At 47.3% G+C, this 16,030-nt stretch overlaps 1 protein-coding gene across 1 annotated transcript in view; it reads left to right on the top strand.

Annotated features, from left to right (window-relative positions):
* The first annotated feature begins 1,194 nt into the window (after positions 1 to 1,194).
* The window catches only part of CEP164 (centrosomal protein 164), a 69,844-nt gene continuing 55,008 nt past the window's right edge, over positions 1,195 to 16,030 (top strand). The window contains 3 exon segments of the mRNA XM_068988281.1: positions 1,195 to 1,279; positions 9,460 to 9,562; positions 13,508 to 13,619. Coding sequence (XP_068844382.1) covers positions 9,481 to 9,562; positions 13,508 to 13,619 — 194 coding nt within the window. The 5' untranslated portion in view covers positions 1,195 to 1,279; positions 9,460 to 9,480.

Below are 16,030 nucleotides of genomic sequence, written 5' to 3' on the forward strand. Positions count from 1 at the left end.
CGTGAGGTGGCCAAAGTACTGGAGTTTCAGCTTTAGCATCATTCCTTCCAAAGAAATCCCACGGGTGCTCTCCTTCAGAATGGACTGGTTGGATCTCCTTGCAGTCCAAGGGACTCTCAAGAGTCATCTCCAACACCATAGTCCAAAAGCATCAATTCTTGACCACCGCTACCTGGCCAATTGTTCTTTCCCTACACCATTGATGTAGTGGCCAGCGCTGGGCTTGTCCTAAACTTCCTCAGAGGTTAAGGACGTGTAAGAGAAAGGAAGATGTGCCCTTGTGAAAACAAAACTAAAGGCTTTGAAATTATATTAGTAGTAACCCTTCTGCTAGACAAAGTGTGTGGAGGGGCTACACATTATGTTACTTCATCTTAAACAGACTATTTTAAATAGTTAAGACAGATATTATTATCCTCTTCTTGCAGACATGCAAACTGAGCCCTGAGCTCCAGTAAAAAGATGGGTTGCTGCTGCTAAGTCGCCTCAGTCATGTCCGACTCTGTGCGACCCCATCGACGGCAGCCCACCAGGCTCTCCCATCCCTGGGATTCTCTAGGCAAGAACATTGGAGTGGGTTGCCATTTCCTTCTCCAATGCATGAAAGTGAAAAGTGAAAGTGAAGTCCCTCAGTCGTGTCCGACTCTTAGCGACCCCATGGATTGCAGCCCACCAGGCTCCTCCATCCATGGGATTTTCCAGGCAAGAGTACTGGAGTGGGGTGCCATTGCCTTCTCCGAAAGATGGGTAGTGGTCTCTTAATTCATGAGTAGCACGTGAGAGTCTTTTGTTTATTAAAGCCTGTAGGTTGATTATTGAGGACCAGTGTATTATTCACCTGATGTTAATTATACTACTAAAAATGATAACAAAAAATTACCTTAGTTAATACACGTTACTGTCGATACTATGAATGATCCTTGCCTGCTCAGGAAGAAATTCCCCTCATGTCTAAATTCAGAATCCTCTTTTAAACTCACGCGGAAACCCATCTACTATATTGGCCTACATCTCCCATCATACAACGGGAAACGTGCAGAACGCCGCCGTGATTCGACGGGACGTTTAACCAATCTGATGCTAGGCTCCCATTCAGCGACCTATTGACTCCAGGTAGAGGCGGTACCCTTAGTTGCTAGGCTGGTACCCTTTCCGGAAGTGGCTGTTGGCCGCTGCAGGGCAACACCCCGGCGTCCCTGGAAGCGGGAGCCGGGGTGGTGCTGGGGAAGCCGCGAAGAGCCGGGAGCTAGCGCCCTGGGCCTCCCGGGGTGGGGGCCAGGTGAGGACGCCTTTGCGGGAGAGGTTGGTTGGCGGGGAACGGAGGGAAGCGGGAGAATCGAGGCACATTCGTGTGCCACCCAGCGGGATGTGCACGAGTGTGGGCGGGAACTGAAGGAAGAAGTGAGGATGGAGCGGCCTGATCAGTGCGGCTGTATCCAAAATCCGAGGGGCGGAAGGGCCTGGGCTGGAGTGCTGGCGGGGCAGTGAGAGCGGGCCCTGGGCCACGAGTGTCAGCTGACGGGGCCTCTAGCTTGTTTGTCCTGTTCACAGTTTTTGTGTAAGGCTGGCCTTCTAAACCCTGCATGAGTACTTCTCTCTTGGGGAAGCTTCCCCCGTGTCCGAACCCGGGCAGGCCCAACCTTCTGCCGTCTTTTGGTCAGCTGGGGAAGATAGTAAGTTTTTTGCTTTTTTCTTTCTTTGCATTAATTAAAAAATCCACCTTCTCCCTCTGGAACTGCCCTCCTCACTTGCCTTCTACGACTCCTTTCTCTCTGGTTTCCTAGCCCCCGCCCCCATCAGCCTTCGCAAAGCCCCTCCTTTCTACCCACCACATTCCGTCTTGGGGCTATTTCACCCAGAGTTTCAGTTACCATCTATTTAACGGTTACTCCCCAATTGGCTCCCATCAGACCTCTTTTCTTGAGATCCACTTGATTACTGATCATCCCCAGCTGAATGCTGACCCAGCCTTCCTGGTCCCTCAGATCTGTTCCTCCTTTGTAGCGCCTGTCTCAGTGAAGGACTTCACCCCTTCACTCACTCAGCCACATCTGCACTTGTAATTCATTCGTCTAGAATATGCTGCCAACATTTGTTGGACATTTCCTATATCTAGGCAGTATGCTAGGTGGGGCTATTGGGCAAGGCACAGCAGTGAACACAAGAGCACAATATACTGGCCTAAGTGCTGATTGTCCTCTTGTTTCTCCCTCACTTACTGCAGACATCAGGTATTATTATTCTGCCTCCTACAACACCTAGAATCTGGCCCTTTTCATTCTCACAGCTACTGACTTCATTTATCATTTCTTGCCTGTGTTTTCAGGATAACTTTCTAAGTGCTTTCTCTGCTTCTGTTCTTGCCCTTTTCCAAGTAGTTTTACACAGCTGTTAGAATCATCTCTCCAAACTACACATCTGATCAGGCCGGTCTCCTTTGTGAAATCCTGTGATGGCTCCTTGTTATGTCAAGATGCAGCCACAATCCTCCCAAGCCACTTATCATGTGTCCCTTGCCTTCCATTGTACGTCTTTCTCCTGCCATTGTCCCTTGTGTGCTGGTCGCCCTGCTTGAACTATTATAAAGAAAGTTCACGACCGAAAAAGATAATATTTCCTGGAGAAGGCCCTGAGGAGAGCATGGAAGACAGTAGAGTTGATTATGCAGTGGTGATAAGCACAGAGGCTTCCCTAGTGCCTCAGTGGTAGAGAATCTGTCTGCTGACGTAGGAGACATGGGTTTGATCCCTGGGTCTTGAAGATTCTCTGGAAAAGGAAATGGCAACCCACTCCAGTTTTCTTGCCTGGGAAATACCATGGAGAGGGGAACCTGGCGGGCTACAGTCTACGGGGTCACAAAACAGTCGGACACGATTTAGTGACTAAACAAAAACAACAAATGAGCACAGATTTGGGAACATCTTTGGCTTTGAATCCCAGCCCTGCCATTTACCAGCTGGGCAAGTTGCCTCAGTTCCTTCATCTGTAAAATGGGGGTAATAACTAGGTCTAAAAGGGTGTTTTTTAAGAGCTCAAGACTTTGGAGTCAGATAGACATGGATGCATGCATGTTTTGCTGTGCCACTTACTAGCTGTAAAACCTTGAGCAAGTTAAAGTTTTTTTAAATTTGCTTATCCTCAGATTACTTTTTTGAAAAATAAGAGATTATAAAAATCTCTATTTAGCAGAGAGGATGCGGTGAGATGATGTATACACAGCACTAGTACAGTTCTTGGAACATAGAAAGTATTCAGTGAATATAAGCTTTTGTTGTCTTCATTAATTCTCTGCACCTGCCACATACTCTCTTCTGCCTGTTTGCCTTTGTACAAGCTGTGTCTTTTGTCTCCAGATAACCTTACTCCCTCATCCTGATGAGCTCCTGCTTAACTTTAAAAAGCCATCTCGATGGTCCTCGGCAGTGTTTTTCCTGATCTCCCAAAGTAGGATAGGTCGCCGTTGCCTTTGTGTCCTGTTGCATTTTCTGTTACTTCCCTTAATGCGCCTAACACACTGCATAATCGTGTGTTTACATATGTGGCTTCACAGCTAGCTTGAGCTGAAGTGTTCCCACCTTTGTAGCCCTGACAGCACAGTGCCTGACCAGTCAATCAGTGGTTATTGGATGTCTGGAGGGCCTTAGTTTATACTCCCCAGTGCTAGATCTGTCCTCTGGAGCAATGTAGGCTATGCCCTTTAAATAAGTGAATGGTGAGACGGTTGGATGGCATCACCGACGATGATGAGTCTGAGCAAACTCCAGGAGGTGGGGAAGGACAGGGCAGCCTGGCGTGCTGCAGTTCATAGGGTTGCAAAGAGTCAGACACGACTTACTGACTGAACAACAATAACAACATTTATTGAGATTTTACTATGTTTTGAGTATTTTACATGTATTGAGTCACTTAGTCTTCATAACCCTTCTGGATAGACATTGTAGATAACCCCATTTTACAGGTGAGGAAACTGAGGCAACTTGCCCAGGTAGTAAGTGATAGAGCCGGGATTCAAAGCCAAGAATGCTCCCAAGCCTGTGCTCATTACCACTACCTAATCAGCTCTAATGGCTTCAGCGTTCTCCCCAGTGCCTTCTCCAGTAAATCTTCTCTCTTCTGGTAGTGAACTTTCCTTATAATTGTTGAAGCAGGGTGGAAGAAATGATACTCGAGGAACCCTAAGTACGCATATGCATGTGTGTGCTTGGTGAGTATGCAGGTGTGCAGAACTTTTTGGCTTTGCCTGTTAAATTAGACCACATGCATGGGAAGGTAACCACGACGTGGGGAGACGGAACCAATGGCATGTGCTGAAGGGAAGGGAGCTGGGAAAACTTGGCTTGGAGTAGAGACGCCTTGGGTGCTCTCTGGGTCCAGAGGGTGGAACAGGACAAATGGGAGGAGGTTTCTTAGAAACAGATTTTGGCTTAAGGTGAGAGAGACCGTTCACTAGTTAAGAATGATCCAACCGTGGAATTGGCAGTAATATCAGTAATACTGCTAAATTTATTTAGCGTATTTTGTGTATCAGGGACTGTGCTAGGCACAAGTATTGTTTCATCTTCAGACAGCCTAGATTATCATAGCTGTATGAGTTATGCGCATGAGGTTATTGAGGCTTAGAGAAGGGGAAGTACCTTGCCTAAGGTCAAACAGCTGGTAAGCAAGGGAGATGGGATTTAATTCGCTTGTTTCTGGCCCCCGAACTGGTGCTTCGACCATTAATGCTGTCTGACACAAAGCACAGAGGAGAAATTTGGCATGGGAAGGGCAGTTGGACCAAAGCTCTTGGGATTTTCTTCTGGCTTTTGAGATTCCTCGGTTGTCTGTTAGTAGTTTAGAGCAGTGACCGGGCTTCTACCTTTACATAGCTTATTTTAGGCTTGGTTGCAAAAGGCAAAAGGAGGCAGAGGCATGGCCTCAGATGTCTTTGGTTTAACAGGAGAGATAGAACACATTCCCATGAAAAAGGTCATGTGGAAAATAATATGCCTGTGAACACAAGAAAACCTGTGTGCTTTGTGCTGAAGTGGTTGTAAGTTGACAGGAGAGGCTGAGGTTAGTCAGGGAGGGCTTCCTGGAGGAGGTATATGAGCCATTCTTTTTTTTTCTTTGCTAGATTCTGGGATTGGCAGGAGATGGATGAGGACAGTTGGGTGAGCCTCCCCCAAAGCTCTGTGGCTCACAGTGAGTGCCAGGCTTGGTGGCATGCCCATGTCATCAGGTTTCATCTGGTCGGTTGGTAAGTGCTGCACGGAGTGCAGTGTTGATGGTCCTGAAGCCTCGTGAGGGGGCCAAGGTTGACAGCGCTGTCCCTCGGGGTCTCGGGCTTGGTGGGAAACGTTAGGACACGTGTCGTGTGTTTGCTGGAGCTGACCTCAGGGCTGCTTTCTTAGACCTCTCATCTCACCCCCTCTTGCCCAGGTTATCATCAGCTCTTGTCTAGATTGGCTCATGGTTTCCTTCCTAATCTCTCTGCAGCTACTCTGATTTTCTTCTTTCCAACCTGGCCTCCGTTCCTGTCTGTATTTCCAGTGGCTCCTGGAGTAACCTCTTTCAAAATGTGTATCTGGAAACACCTTTCCTCACTTCCAGCTCTCTGGACCTTCCAGGCCAAGTTCTCGGTGTGGCCTGGCTGCTACCCACCTGTCCAGCATCGTCTCCGACAACCCTTCTCCTCGCCTAGTGTTCTTTCCTGTTGGAGGCCCTTTGCACCTGCTGCTGCTTTTGTTAGAACACCTTTTCCTCCTCTTTGTCTGGTGACTGCCTATTCATTCTTCACTTCTCAGCACGGGCTTCGTCTAAATCAGGCACATTCCCTTCAGAGCTCCTCCCCAGTTAAAACTATACGCTTTCCTATGACTGGTTTGTCTCCTTGCCTCACTAGACCAGTTCCAGGGGAGTAGCAGCTGGATCGGTTTTTAATTGCCTCTCCAGTGCCCAGCAATAAATAAATATTGGATTGGCCAAAAAGTTCATTTGGGTTTTTCTGCAGGATATTAAGGGAAAATCCAAACACACATTTTGGGCCGACCCAGTATTTCTGGAATGAATAAATGATCTCCAGCTGCCATTGAACGAATATGGTTTCTCTTCCACTACCTTCCTCAATCCTGCAATTCCTGTTCTTTTTGCCCTGGCCTTGCCTACCTCTTTCCTGAAGCCAGGAAATAGACCACCCACATTTTAATTTTTTTTTTCCGGCAGAAGATTTGTTGGACATTTGAGTGATTCAGGAATTTAGATTTTCCACATTCTTCCCGAACTTTATAAATAGTTAAACACAGACAGTTTTGTAAGTAGCTAATGAGGCATTTTGCCAGGAAGACAAGAGATTTTACCTGCCCCCTCTTTCTGGAGATGGCACGTGTGTAGGGATAGGGAAGTCTGTTAAAGGCAGAACTTCTCAGATTCCTTGAGTTAGTTGGTGCAGTGCAGAATTCATCACTGCCTGTTGAATTGAATAAGGTACAGCCTGATGTTCAGGCCATTGTGATTCCTCCACCCCCAGAGATCTTTTCCCCTTTTCTTTCTCTCTCCTCCCTGACTCAGAGGATTAAAGATTCTGAGATCTCTTTAAGCCCCCAGCCTGTGGACCACGTTCTACTGCCCTGGTTCTTGGTACTTTCCTGCTTTGCTTTTTTCCATATCGGGGCCCTACTTATGGCAGACTGTGCGTGTGGGGGCATTACAAGCATTACATCCACAGGTGTTACGTGTTCTTAGGGGAGGAAGAGCGCATCTCACTTGGGCTTAAGTACTGCGGGAAAGAATGCTGCTTTCTTTAGCCTTTCTTCCTGAGGCACTAAGTTACTGCTTGGAGGTGTCGTGGTGGGAATGAGGGGTGGCAGAAGGCAGGCTCCGTTGGGTCCAGTGATGGACAAAGGGAAGTATCTTTTTTAAAAGGCATTTTTATCTATTTTTGGCTGTGCTGAGTCTTCGTTGCTGTGCCTGGGCTTTCTCTCATTGTGATGAGCAGGGGCTACTCTACAGTTGCCGTGCGTGGGCTTCTCATTGCGGTGGCTCCTTTTGGGGGAATGGGCTATAGGGCACGTGGTCTTCAGTGGTTGTGGCCCTTGGGCTTAGTTGCCCCGCGGCATGTGGGATCTTGCCAGAGTAGGGGGTCAAACCTGTGTCCCCGGCATTGGCGGGTGGATTCTTCTCCACTGTACCACCAGGGAAGTCTGGGAACCATCTTTTGTGAGTCCTAACGCAAGACACCTCCCATGTCCATCTCTCACCTGCCAGGGTGCAGTGAGGGCCACGGAATGGTCCTTCAGATCCTTTGCGTTTATCATGGGCCCCCCTCCAGGGATCTTGGAGCAGATTCAGAGTCACTGACCTGGCTGTTTCCTGAGTATTCTTCACTAGCTGTATCCCAGCCTCCTTTCTGTTGACCAGGTCTTTCTGCTTACTCCCCTGTCATGCTTGCTGCCCCAGGTGAACAGTGCCCGTTTCTGAAGAGGCGGCTGCAGGAGACGTCAGAAAGTTCCTCCAGTCTCCTCCCTTTGGTCACAGCGGAGCGGCTGACTCTGCCTCAGTGGGGGAGGCCCTCCGAAGGGGCTGTCTACACGTGCTACAGGCTGACTTGTCCAGGCATCTTCAGGCTTCAGTGTGCGAGCTCCCACAGGGGACTGGTGCTGTGACCTGGGGTCCTGAGGTTGTTGAAGGAGCAGGAATGCGAAGGGAGGAACAGGTGTGGAACCACACCAGCCTGTCAGTTGAAGAATGTGATACTGCCCCCTCCCTGAGCTAAAAACCTTGCATTCAGGTTGGTTCCTTTCCACTCTTCTGCCCCCGCCCCGCCCCCATCCTGGTCCTGTTGACAGCTTAGGTGAACAGGTGTCGGATTCGTGATCTCCAAAGAAGATTTAACTTGGGGACCAGGGACCAGGAACTTTTGTGTAGTAGAGTTTCACTGAAGTGAAAAGGGACTTCGAAAGCTTCTGACGTAGACATCAGAAGGGGGATGGAGAAAGCCCCCCCTTGCTAGTCTATGCAAGGGGGTTATATACTTTTTAAAATTAGTTATTACAATAAATCAGAAGAATGTTTCAAGGTTGTAAAGATCTTACTAGACCCACTCCCATAATTTACATTTTAAGATAACAGGATTAGCCAGAAGGTTTTTAGGAAGGAGAAACTGTCCTCAAGCAGGATACATTGATATATAATTCTTAGTTACAGAGTTTAAACTGAGTTTTTTGTTGTGTAATCATCAGTTCCAGGCTTAAAGAAAAAAAAGTGTTTTAGGTGCCTAAGACTAAGGAATGTAGAGAAAAAAAGGCGTTTGTCCTTTCTTCCTCCTTGAGAATTCCAGACCCCTATCTCCTCTTCGAGAGCCCCAGACCCCCCTCTCCTCCTCAGGAACCCCGGGCTTCCTATAAACCTGCCTAGGGATTGACTCTCTCACGTTAAACCTAACATCATATCATCCCTTGTGTCTGTCCCTTTTTCTCCATTCCCACTGATTCTGCCCTAGTTTAAGCCCTCATCATCTTTCCCAGGGACCATAGCCTCTTTAGTGATTTTCCTGACGCTAGTCTCTCATCTCTCCAATCCGGCCAGGACACTCCTGCCAAAGTTCTCATCTTGGAAAAAAAAAAAAAGGCCACTCTGTGTCACTTTCTCCCACCAAAGCCCTCAGTGACTCCCTTCTGCTACAGGGCAGAGTCGAGGCTCTTCAGCATCGTCCACCAAGCTCTCCATGACCATGACTGGGCCTGGCCTCCCCGCGGTCCCTGCCATGCACGCTGGCATTGGCGCTGCATAATGCCTTGCCTCAAAGGCTGTTCCCTCTGCCTGGGTTCTTCCCTCTGTCCTCAGAACTCTTGTCAGCCTTCTCAACCCAGTTCCTTAACAAAGTCTTCCTTCATCCCTGCACTGGGAGTGTATGACTTCTTCCTTAATACTCCCCAGAGGAGGATTTTTTTTTTCTCTTCTGCCTGCTACTTCTGGTGAAGCTGTGTGCCTGCCTCCACTAGACTGTAAGCCCCCTGAGGGCTTCGCTGAATGTCAGTAGGAATGTGCAAAGAGGGCCACAGGTTGAGACAGCCTGCGCTCACCAGGGGACATTGGTGTATAGGGGTGCGTGTGCTGCCAGTTATTTTGCTGTTTAGGGTTTTCTAGCAGGGGTCGTAGACTGTTAGTTGTTACTCGTCTTTGTGGGCAAATGTATGAAGTCAAACCCTTGAGAGAGTTGGGTTTCCAGAACTTTTGTGGTCCATGGAGTCTTCAGCAAGGCTTTGGGGGAGGTGTGTCTCCGGGAACTTTCCCTGGTACAAGGCTTGTAAGTTCTGAGCTGTTGGTTCCCCGTTCCACTCTCCCCGGTGTCTGGAGAAACCTCCTATTTGGCCCAGCTGGCCTGCGGGGGCTGGGCTGCCCAGGTGCCCCAAGACTAGCTCCAACTTCTCCCCTTCTAAGCTAGGGCACTGATTTTTCTCTTTGGGTTGGGGGATCTAGGCGTTGGAGCCCAGACTGATCATGGCCGGCAGACCCATCCGCATAGGAGACCAGCTGGTTCTGGAGGAAGACTATGATGAGAACTACATCCCCAGCGAGCATGGTAAGAGGCCCCGGGGGTGTCGTGATAGTTCTGTGAGGGTGATTGTTTCTGATTTAATTTTCGTCCTTCTAGTGCAGAGGAGGGAACGTGCACAGGGCTGCTCAGGGCTGCTCAGTATATTTGGGTTAGATCCGGGGCTGGCCTTACCTGGCCTGTAGCTTGCTTTTGTAAATAAAGTTTTATTAGAAAACGGCCACACTTCTTTGTTTATGTGTTGTGTATGGCTGCTTTCACACTGTAGGGGCAGTATTGAGTCATTGTCACCAGAGACTGTACAGCCCACAGAGCCTAAAATATTTACTGTTTGGTCTTTTATGGAAAAAGTTTGGTGACCTCGGGTCAGATCAGTGATTAATTTTAAATGAAAATATGGTTAAGAAGTGAAGTGAAGTCGCTCAGTCGTGTCCGACTCTTTGCGACCCCGTGGACTGTAGCCTACTACGCTCCTCCGTCCATGGGATTTTCCAGGCAGGAGTACTGGAGTGGGTTGCCATTTCCTTCTCCAGAGGATCTTCCTGACCCAGGGATTGAACCCAGGTCTCCCGTGCTGTAGGCAGACGCTTTACCGTCTGAGCCACCAGTTCAGTTCAAGAAGTTATGGTTAAGAAGATATCATAAAATACAGTATGTGCTGAGGCTACGGGAAACTCAGCTTCTTAAAGTGTGTTAGTCGCTCAGTCTGTCCAACTCTTTGCAACCCATGGACTGTAGCCCTCCAGGCTCCTCTGTCCTGAAATTTTCCAGGCAAGAATATTGGAGTGGGTTGCCATGTCCTCCTCCAGGGGATCTTCCAAACCCAGGGATTGAACCCGGGTCTCCTGCACTGCAGGCAGACTCTTTACAGTCTGAGCCACCAGGAAGTGGTTGTGTTTTTTAAAAACAACACTAGCATTATTAGTAATAATAACAACAACATTTATTGAGTGCTACCATGTGCCAGTTTCTCTACAAAAGAACTTTACATGTTATTTCCTTTTCAACCCTCGTAGCAACTCCATGATTGAGGCACTATTATTATCCCATTTTACAGATGAGGAAACCAAGGCACCAAAAGGTTAAGTCACTTCCCAGTAGTCACACAGTTTACTACAGGGCAGTTAGGACCCACACACAGGTCTTCTAGTTCCAGGGCCCTCACTGTGAAACACTAGGCTGTTTTGATGGGTGAAGATTTCTTTGAATTTCTCCTGAGTTGCAGACCTGGACACACAGATTTTACTTATAGTTCAGATGGTTTGTGAGCCAGTTTCGGGGAAGAACTGTTGGATCTGTGGATCCCACATTAGGATAGGATAGGATTTGTTATAGCATAGGATTATTGTTTGCTTGCCATGTAGAAATTTAAATTAAAAAAATTGTTTTTTTGGCCACTCTGTGTGGCACCTGGGATCTTAGTTCCCAACCAAGGACTGAACCTGCACCCCCTGCAACAGAAACACAAGGTCTTAACCACAGGATCGCTAGGGGAGTCCTACCATGTAGAAATTTTTAATCTTTGTGTTAAATTTATAAGCCAGTTCTCATGTGGCCCCTGAATTTTGATCATAGTTAGAAAAGCTCCCCTGCTCTCAGGATTTCCTCGGGTTCGTCTCCACACCATTTACTGAATAGCTCATCCTTTGCCCACTGGTTGAGTGCCGCATGTGCATGAGGGTCTACTCTCTCTCCTATTCTTTGAGGCTGTCTGTTCATACAGAGCTGTGTTCTGAATTACTGAGGCTCGGTTATAAGCCTTCCAGTGTCTAGTAAGGCTGAAATGCCCTTCTTTTTCTTCTTCTTTTTTCAAAGTTTTCTTGGTTATCTTGTCTGCTTTATCTCCTCATGGATTTTATAATTGCCCTGTCTTTCTGGGGAGGGCTGTGTATTAGGGGACTGTTAGTAGAAAAAAATGAGAGAAAATTGTGTTAAATTTATGAATGAGCCTGTGGAGGATTGCCATCTCTGCAGTTAAGTTATGCATCCAGGTCAACGTGGGGGTTCCTATCAAAGAACATTTGTTCCTTTCTGTTTGCATCTTTTTTGTTTTCTTCAGGGGTAACTGGAAGTTTTCTTCATTTTGATTTTGCACACTTCTTGCTCAGTTCTTATTTTTTGGCGGGGAGGGGTGGGGCTTTGCTGTATGGCTTGTGGGATCTTAGTTCCTCAGCCAGGGATTGAATCCACATCTCCTGCTTTGAAAGTATGGAGTCTTAACCACTGATCATCAGGGAAGTCCCCTCAGTTTGTTTCTTAAATATTTTATTCTTTTTGGTTTGCTATTGTGAAAGGGGTCTAACTTTTTTTCAGGATTTTTATTAAAAAAAACCTCTCTTCTGCTCAGTCACATGCAGACATCCTGAGTTCGAGCCCCCGATTTCTGTTCCTGGGCTTGCAGCCACTTCCTAGTCTGCCTCCCTGCTTCTCCTCCTCCGCCTCCAGTCTGTGCTCCACTTAGCACCAGAGTGAACCCGCAGTGTGAAGCAGATCCTATCAGGGCTCTGCTTTTCATAATCTTCCATATAATCTTGCATTGTACTCAGCACAGTGCCCTTAGTGGGATGTGCAGGATTCTGTATGACCCGGCCCTGCCTCCTGGCCAGGCTGACTCAGTGCCTGCCTTTCCCTCCCTCTACTGGTCACATGGGCTTTCTGGCCATGCCCAGACAGGTCAGGCTCCTATGTGTTGCAGGCCCTTTGCATCTGCTCTTCTGCCTGAGAGTGTTTTGCACGCCTGGCTTCGTTGCTTCCCACAGAATTGGTTAAGCGTCACCATTCTGAGAGATTTTTGGACCACTCGTTCTAAAGGAGTGCCCCTCTACCTCGACATTCTCAGTCTCATACCTCACTTACTGCCTTCATTATGTTTATCAGAAGCTTTAATTCCTTGTATATTTATCTGTTTATGTCATTACTGGCTGTTTCTTCTACCAGCATGTAAGCTCCATAGGGACAGAGGCCATTTCTCTTGTAGTCTTGGCACATGGTGACTGGCACATAGAAGGCACTCAGAAGATATTTGTGAAATTAATGAACGCACAGTCCCTGGCTAGCTACATTTCAGCTGGTCCTTTTTGCCTTTCCTAGTCCCTGGATATGTCAGCATCCAAAATCCTCCACTGAGATGACCCACAAAGTGAAAGTCACTCAGCTGTGTCTGACTTTTTGCAACTCCATGGACTATAGAGTCCATGGAATTCTCCAAGCCAGAATACTGGAGTGGATAGCCTTTCCCTTCTTCAGGGGATCTTCCCAAACCAGGGATTGAACCCAGGTCTCCTGCATTGCAGGCGGATTCTTTACCATTGAGCCACAAGGGAAGCCCAGGAATACTGGAGTGAGTAGCCTATCCCTTCTCCAGTGGATCTTCCTGACCCAGGAATCAAATGGGTCCCCTGCATTGCAGGCGGATTCTTTACCACCTGAGCTACCAGGGAAGCCCAAAAAGGATAGGATAAAGGGTAGAGGTGAACAGCCATATGAAGAGGGTCCCAAGTGCTGGAGCTCCTGTCCTGGTGGAGCTGGGATGTGATACTCTACTGGCACGTGGAAGTGTTGGGAGCTCTTTGAACCCGAGTTTAGGGATTTTTATGGAGGCTTCATCATGTAGGTATGATCGCCTACTAACTCATTTTATAGCCCCTCCCTAGAGAATGGAGGCAATGAGACTGAAAGTTCCAAGCTTCTACTCATGACTGGTCTTCCTGGTGACCAGGTTGCACCCAGGAGCCCACCCAGAGTCTCCTCACTGGGACGGAAGACCCTCCCATCACTCAGGAAATTGCACAAGATGTAGGAGCTCAGTGTCAGGAACTAGGGCCAGAGACCAAGTATTAGCTGGAACAGGGGCAGAGAGCAATATATCTCTCTCATTATCTCCCAAGACTGATTGTGATTTTTCCTTCTTTGTACCCACCCCCTCCCACCCCCACCTCTCTTACCTTGCCACCTCCCTGTCCCTCCTTGCAGAAATTCTTGAATTTGCCAGAGAGATTGGTATTGATCCCATAAAGGAACCACAGCTGATGTGGCTGGCGCGAGAGGGCATTGTGGCCCCACTGCCTGTGGAGTGGAAACCATGGTGAGTTCAGCGTGGGTGTGGCCCTCTGGCTTGGCCTGTGTGGCAGATGGAGGAGATCAGCTTTAACTGGCTACCTTTTTTTTTTTAATGTTCATTTTTATTTATTTATTTCACTGTATCAGGTCTTAGTTGTGGGTCTTTAATCTTAGTTGTGGCATGTGGGATCTGGTTCCTTGACTAGGGATTGAACCTGGGCCCCCCTGCTTTGGGAGCATGGAGTCTTAGCCACTGGACCACCAGGGAAATCCTTTGGCCACCTTTTGAAGCCTGTCCTGCACAGAATTGGAAACAGCAGTGGGCCATCCCTCTTCTGGGCTGCCCGATGCTTTGGGCCAGAGCCCAGGTCACCTTTCTTTTTTTTCCCCAAAGAATGTTCAAACTACTTCATAGTTACACTCATTTCATATGCTAGCAAAGAAATGCCCCAAATTCTCCAAGCTAGGCTTCAATAGTACATGAACCAAGAACTTCCACATGTTCAAACTGGATTTAGAAAAGGCAGAGGAACCAGAGATCAAATTGCCAACATCTGTTGGATCATAGAAAAGGTAAGGGAATTCCAGAAAAAACATCTACTTCATTGACTACACTAAAACCTTTGACTATGTGGATCACAAAAAACTGTGGACAGTTCTTAGAGATAGGAATACCGGACCACCTTACCTGCCTTCTGAGAAACCTGTGTGCAGTTCAAGAAGCAACAGTTAGAACTGGACATGGGACTATGGACTGGTTCCAAATTGAAAAAGGAGTACGTCCAGGCTGTATATTGTCACCCTGCTTGTTCAACTTACAGGCAGAGTACATCATGCGAAATGCTGGGCTAGATGAAGCACAAGCTGGAATCAAGATTGCCGGGAGAAACATCAATAACCTCAGATATGCAGATGATACCACTCTTATGGCAGAAAGCAAAGAGGAACTAAAGAGCCTCTTGATGAAAGTGAAAGAGGAGAGTGAAAAAGCTGGTTTGAAATTCAGCATTCAAAAAAAGGAGATCATGGCATCAGTTCTGTTCAGTCACTCAGTCGTGTCCGACTCTTTGAAGACCCTGTGGACTGCAGCATGCCAGCCCTTCCTGTCCGTCACCAACTCCCAGAGCTTACTCAAATTCATGTCTATCGCGTTGGTAATGCCATCCAACCATCTCATTCTCTGTTGCCCCTTCTCCTCCTGCCTTCAATCTTTCCCAGCATCATGGGTCTTTTCCAATGAGTCACTTCTTCGCATCAGGTGACCAAAGTATTGGAGCTTCAGCATCAGTCCTTCCAGTGAATATTCAGGGCTGATTTCCTTTAGGATTGACTGGTTTGATCTCCTTGCAGTCCATGGGACTCTCAACACCACAGTTCAGGAGCATCAGTTCTTCGACACTCTGCTTTCTTTATAGTCCAACTCTCACATCCATACATGACTACTGGAAAAACCATAGCTTTGACTAGATGGACTTTTGTTGGCAATGTAATGTCTCTGCTTTTTAATATGCTGTGTAGGTTGGTCATAGCTTTTCTTCCAGGGAGCAAGCGTCTTTTAATTTCATGGCTGCAGTCACCATCTGCAATGATTTTGGAGCCCAGAAAAATAAAGTCTGACACTGTTTCCATTGTTTCCCTGTCTGTTTGCCATGAAGTGATGGGACCAGATGCCATGATCTTAGTTTTCTGAATGTTGAGTTTTAAGCCAACTTTTTCACTCTCCTCTTTCTCTCTCTTCAAGAGGCTCTTTAGTTCTTCGCTTTCTGCCATAAGGGTGGTATCATCTGCATATCTGAGGTTATTGATATTTCTCCCAGCAATCTTGATTCCAGCTTGTCCTTCATCCAGCTTGGCATTTCGAATGATGTACTCTGCATACAAGTTAAATAAGCAGGGTGACAATATACAGCCTTGATGTACTCCTTTCCCAATTTGGAACCAGTCTGTTGTTCCATGTCCAATTCTAACTGTTGCTTCTTGACCTGCACACAGATTTCTCAAGAGGCAGGTCAGGTGGTCTGGCATTCCCTTCTCTTTAAGAATTTTCCACAGTTTGTTGTGATCCACACAGTCAAAGGCTTTGGCATAGTCAATAAAGCAGAAATAGATGTGTTTTTGGAACTCTCTTGCTTTTTCAATGATCCAGCAGATGCCAGTCCCATCTCTTCATGGTAAATAGATGAGGAAACAATGGGAACAGTGAGAGACTTTATTTTCTTGGGTTCCAAAATCACTGCAGATGGTGATTGCAGCCATGAAATTAAAAGACGCTTGCTCCTTGGAAGAAAAGCTATGCCAAATCTCAACAGTGTGTTAAAAAGAGACATTACTTTGCTGACAAAGGTCCGTATAGTCAAAGCTATGGTTTTTCCAGTAGTCATGTATGGATGTGAGAGTTGGACCATAAAGAAGGCTGAGCACTGAAGAATTGATGCT

The sequence above is a fragment of the Capricornis sumatraensis genome, chromosome 16 (genome assembly GCF_032405125.1).
Source record: "Capricornis sumatraensis isolate serow.1 chromosome 16, serow.2, whole genome shotgun sequence".
NCBI classification, from domain to species: Eukaryota; Metazoa; Chordata; class Mammalia; order Artiodactyla; family Bovidae; genus Capricornis; species Capricornis sumatraensis.